Here is a 5391-nt window from a genome sequence, read left to right as displayed (position 1 = left end):
TTTTTTGTAATAATCAAAAATTTATTGAGAATTTGTACAGAAAAAATAACCATGTACAGAAGTAAGCACTGCTCAGGGAAGAGGCTTGGGCATTTTACAGTCAACGGTGGTTTATAGTCAAAACTGAACTGTGTAATGTTAGGTAAGTTCAGTGTCCAAGAGAGAAAAAATTTGTTTTCCCTGTTCAGACCAGTCTTTGTGAAATTGTCTCTTTATGAGTCTCCAACCTACAACAGAAAAAAGGAGAGCATTTTAATGTTCTTCTAAAGAAAGAAGTACGTAAGGCTATGATGACATGTTGATAGTGTTCATACATAGTTATACTAGTTGGAAATTAAGAAGGCAGCATTTAAAACATATGAAGGTAAGGGATTGTTTCTGATCATGAGACTATCCATCTATCTATCTGTTAAAAGAAACAGTAATGTGGAGGGTATGCTAAAATCAAAGTACAAATATTTCTGTGACAAAATGGTAAACAAAGCCAACTTCTCTATGATTAAGTGGGCTTAACACTACAGCTGCCCATGCTTAGTGTTTGAAATTATAACTATGATCTGTTGTAATTTTAAATATCTTTTCAGCCCTGTGGTCAAACCTGTTTGGTATTGCCTAAGTTGTGCTGCTGTCCATCTACTGACAGTCTGTTGAATGGGATGATTTTCATTGCAGTTTTCTTCATGGAGTACCACCGGTCACGCCAGGTTGCCCAGATAATGCCATTGTCATATCCAGATGGACTAGCATCTTCCGATGTGTACACACCATCTAAAAAATATCAGTTGGAGCAAAACAGTTGCTTTCTAAAATAGTTAATGTGATCGTACATTTTTCTGGTACTAACACCTCCATGCCATCCCTGGCATGCTAACAGGCCACGTTCACTGCCCTTCTACCCCTAGTTTCCTTCTCTCAGGACTGATACTCCCACTTTGGGCTGGAGAGCAGCCATAAGTTCCTACTGCTGGTGTTAACAGTTATTGCAAAGAATGGGCTATGCCAGCTTTGGGAAATCCAGGTGGCAAAAGATACTCAGTGAAAGTGATTCATTTTTCTTTGTCACTGGAATGTGGTGTCCTGGGTTATAGGTATTTAGAAGATACTTTACCTATATAATATTTGCCATTGAGGTGGCCAGCATGGCACCTATTCATCCACCATCCTGATCCATCTTGCTCAGCGCAGTTGCCAGCAAATTTATCATTGTCGTTATCATAGGTACTGAACTGCATGCCATTATGAGAGGTAAAGGATTTGTCACTTGGATCATCTCCAAAATCAAAGCCATCAAAGGCATCCCCGGCTTCACCACCAATAAAGTAGGCATAAGTCAGTCGATACTTGTCTTTTTCACTTCCCACTTTGAATACAGCGTAGTCAGCAGTGCTGTTAACAAAGGAGAATGGTGAATATGAGCACACTGCCTTCCCAGTACATGCACAAATGAAAAATATGTGTTAGAACAGCAGAAAAGGCATTTATGGCATCCTAGCATTTGGAAAGGAATTGGTTTTGTGTGATTGTGTGCCTCAGTTCAATGACACACACCCAACCAAATTTTGTGCTCCAGTATCAGGCATGTTTTCTGACTACTAGTCTTCAGTGATGTGTGAAAGATCTACGTTATATAAACACACATATATATATCTCCCAGGTTCATAAACCTGAGGCTTATTTAGATCATGAGGAAATTCTTGGTGGGAGGAAGGAGTAGATGTCTCAAGAAATAGCAAGGATAATAAGCCTCCCTGGAGAACAGAATACACAGAAAAGAATAGAATAGCATAGTTCAGTTGGAAGGGACCTACAAGGATCATCTAGTCCATGAGATGCATAAGATGTGAAGAAACTTGAAGAGAAGAAACAGATTCCTTCTGCCAAATAAACTAGGGCTGCCAGCCTGTGGTCTTCAGACATGCACGTGTGCCTGGCAACAAGTCACACATGCTGACTGCTGTCACAGCTGTGAGTTCAGGAGCCGAAGCAGTGTCCTATGCATGTTAGCAGGTCTAAGGGCTCATCATTTTTTCAGAGCTGTACTGATGCAGCAGTGGGAGCAGTAGATTTTAAGCTGTCATTTTCAGAAGCATCATGAGCAAATACCCTTTTTTGCCACTCCAGTCCTCCAGTTCTATTCGTAAGGTGTATGGCAGAGTGGACTGAGTAGTTATTAAATGAATCTTTTCATTGCCCAGCCAGAACTCAGTGGTGTCATCTGGAGACAGATGTCCAAATCCTTCTTTGTACTGAACCCAATTTTTCTTGAAGTCCTCACTCCCGTCCAGTCTCTGAGGGAAAAAAATAAAAACAAACCAACCCCAAAAACCTCAATCAAAAAGATATGTACCTTATGTAGTTAAATAAAAGCAGTGGTGATGCAATAAGCTTGCTCATGGTAACAATATGTAAGTGGCATACCCTCTGTAATACTGTCCAGCCGTTGCCATATGAGTCAATCTCACAGTAGACTAGGAATGACTGCTTGGCTTTTTGAGGCTTGATAAAGTAAAGACCACTTTTTCTGGCACCTTTATTTGCAATGTCTTGACAATCTGAAGTAAAGATATTCAAAGGATCATTATTAATCTAGCTACAGTTCTATCCCCACATTCAATTGATATTGTAACTTTCTTAGTGCAAGAAATACAATTCATCTAAATGTCATTGTTGCAAAGTTAGCTATTTAGTCCGCATACTTTAATGTCACTGCCATAAAAAAATCCTACTGAAGGTCAAAGGGCTTGGGTAAGATGAGGATGATTTTAGTCTCACACAGAGTTTAAGCAATTTAAATGTAAAATATAGTCATTGAATTAATTTCTACAGCAACAAAAAAGGCACTTTTGGAGCTAATGAAATAATTTTTTTCAGGTGACTCAGTAGAAATATGGTAATGAGTTATCTTCTCTTTGACCTGTGTCCATGGAAACTCTACTCATGTCCCTCACGTTTAGCATACATTTTGGGATAATCATATTTTGGCCAAAAAGACCAAAGGAGCAAGCCATACCTCTGTTCCATCTGAATGCCTTGTTTGCAGAGCATCTACCTAGCACTTGTACTGATCTGGTTTCATAACTTGCAATCTTATATATCTTTGCAGAAATCTATGACCCATAAGATTACAAATAACTCATTGCTGTGATGCCAACTGGTGATACTTGTAACTGAATTAATTGTCCACCATACAAGAAGCATTTTGCGCACCTCTTCCAGTTGTCTCCTGTATTTCAGCCTTGTCCTTGCATGGCTCCTGACAGTGTGACTCAAGCTGGGCAATCTTCTGTTTCAGCTGTGTGATCCTGTTGCTGTTCAGTATATGTGTATCTGTCAACTGTCTGAACAGAGAGACATAAAAATGGTTTGTTGTTTCAGCTGTTTCTGAATATGTAATACACATTCCCCTGCACACATGCCTCACCTATGTAGCATGCTGCTACATACACCCCTGTAAAAGGGAGTGCCTCTATTAGCACTGATATTTAAAGTTGAGGAAACTAGCCAAAATAGGAAAGCACATGCTTAGCCTTGTGCAAAACTTAACCTTATGCAAACCTTGACTAGACTCTAATCAGCAAAACTCAAACCAGTAATTAATGTATGAATATAACTCTGTGAAAAGTTCTTCTTTGTTCTCCTGAAGCAAATGATAAATTATTCCTCTTTAATTACGGATGCATTTGTAAAACATAAGTGCTGTAAATAAACTGCTGCAAGTGTCAGAATGCCTAAATCATCTTTGATATAATTTTATAGAAGTAGAGATTTTTCTACATTCAGGTCAAAAAACCTATCCTTAAGATTCAGAAAAGTTAATGATGCTTTCCATTTTATTTTCAATGTCAATTTACAAAAGACTACCACTGAGTTTATAGCTACTTATGATTTATATCAATGTAACTGAGCTGACTTTCATGGATATATGCAGTAAAATTAACCAGAGTGAATGATTTTACAAATATTCCACACACTCTGTATTACAGCACAAACTCACATTAATAAAATCTCCAAAGGTCATGAAAAAAATTTTAGGAGAAGCTGGCACAGCAAAAGAAACATAAATAAAAATATTGCCAGGCTTCCTGACATTCTTGTCTTGCACTTCTCGCACAATTAATGGCTTATGCAGATGAGCAGAGAATACAATATCAGATCCTCATAATCCTTTTGTGTCTTGCTAGGCAGCTACTACTGACAGTGTGGGCACAATGATCCACATGAGCACAGAAACCCTTTCTGAGGGAGCCTTAGCGGCCCTTAATAAAAGAACATAAAGAAAACAATTTGGATTGTCAAGTGATATAAAAGGCGGAAGATACCTACTGTATAGTACTTTCATGAGACAAAATAGTGCTTTCATATTTGATAATTTCTTCAATTATTTTCTTGGACTTTTGAGTAAAACCATCAATTGAATCTGTAAAACAGACAAAGGTATAAAATTATTGCAATTAGGCAAATTAAAAACCAAGAAATCTAAATAAATTGTATTTTTCACTTGTGTAGTTATTTTTGTATACTCACTTGGTAGTGTCTGCTTCTCTGGAGGATAGAGGCTTTGGATGTGCTGAATCAAATATTCTGCTGTTCCTGTGTTGTTAGAAATTTGCCGCAAAATTCTCTCCATTTCCTGCAGTTCATTATCCATAGTCAGATGGTATTTATTAAAGAAATCTGCAATGCCACAGGTCGTTGGGCAGTAGCTACCCTGAAGAGGAAAGAATAATAATTCGCAATGTTTCAGGAGCAAAAAAGGAGAGCAGAATATTTGGGCAGGGGAAGTTCCAGGCATCGCTTATACAAATGATTGTGGATAAAAAAGGGCAGGCATTTGCCACTTTGTCCGCTGTATTTGAATTTATAGAGGCAGTTTACTTTCACAATGTGTGCACACATAGCAAGGAAACAGTTCATGCTCTTATTTGTAGCATCTTCTGGATATATGTTTTCACCAACAGTGCAGCCTCCTGTACATTTTTGCCAAGTGTATACCACTATTAATAAATAACAGGTTTAAGTGCAGCACATTTAATAAGTGTTGAAAATAACAGTGAGGATCAAGTGATAATGGTAGTTAATAATCAGCATAGGAAAGCTTTAATTAGACTCTTAAGATAAAAGAAAATTGTTCAGCTACTTACAAATCGTTCATCTAATATGCAGCAGTTTTCTCTGGTAGCAATGTACTGAAGAGAAGAAAGAAGACCATTTTCAGTGAATTTTCTCCTACAGTGCTTTCCGCGCTGATGTGTTTCATAACACCGTCTCTTCACTTACCGCAGTGCAGGTAGAAAAGAGCAGAGAGAGGAGAGGCCCCAGGGGAGCCCAGCTGCGTAACCTCAGCACCATCATGCCTGTCCCACCAGGCGCTGCCAACTGCTCGGTGCAGTC

General features: G+C 38.5%; 1 protein-coding gene across 1 annotated transcript; it reads right to left on the bottom strand.

Annotated features, from left to right (window-relative positions):
- On the bottom strand, positions 1-5391 carry FGG (fibrinogen gamma chain). Its single transcript, XM_074822974.1, has 10 exons — positions 5278-5391; positions 5142-5186; positions 4525-4708; positions 4324-4417; positions 3208-3338; positions 2419-2552; positions 2104-2288; positions 1109-1386; positions 599-768; positions 1-227 (listed from the first exon to the last, which is right to left on the bottom strand). The coding sequence occupies exons 1-10, from the start codon at positions 5350-5352 to the stop codon at positions 213-215; spliced, it is 1311 nt and encodes a 436-aa protein (XP_074679075.1). The 5' UTR covers positions 5353-5391; the 3' UTR covers positions 1-212.

The sequence above is a fragment of the Strix aluco genome, chromosome 4, assembly GCF_031877795.1.
Source record: "Strix aluco isolate bStrAlu1 chromosome 4, bStrAlu1.hap1, whole genome shotgun sequence".
NCBI lineage: Eukaryota > Metazoa > Chordata > Aves > Strigiformes > Strigidae > Strix > Strix aluco.
The sequence above is the reverse complement of the archived record's forward strand: the minus strand, read 5'-3'. Positions and strand labels throughout refer to the sequence as shown.

Bases quoted from the DNA above. Each gene is read 5' to 3' on its own strand.
- FGG (XM_074822974.1), bottom strand. From the start codon at position 5,352: ATGATGGTGCTGAGGTTACGCAGCTGGGCTCCCCTGGGGCCTCTCCTC. The intron at 1,387-2,103 runs GTATTTGCTCAT...CTTTGTTAACAG, and splicing joins GACTGGAGTGGCAAAAAAGG to CACTGCTGACTACGCTGTAT. The intron at 769-1,108 runs GTAAAGTATCTT...GATATTTTTTAG, and splicing joins CAATGGCAAATATTATATAG to ATGGTGTGTACACATCGGAA.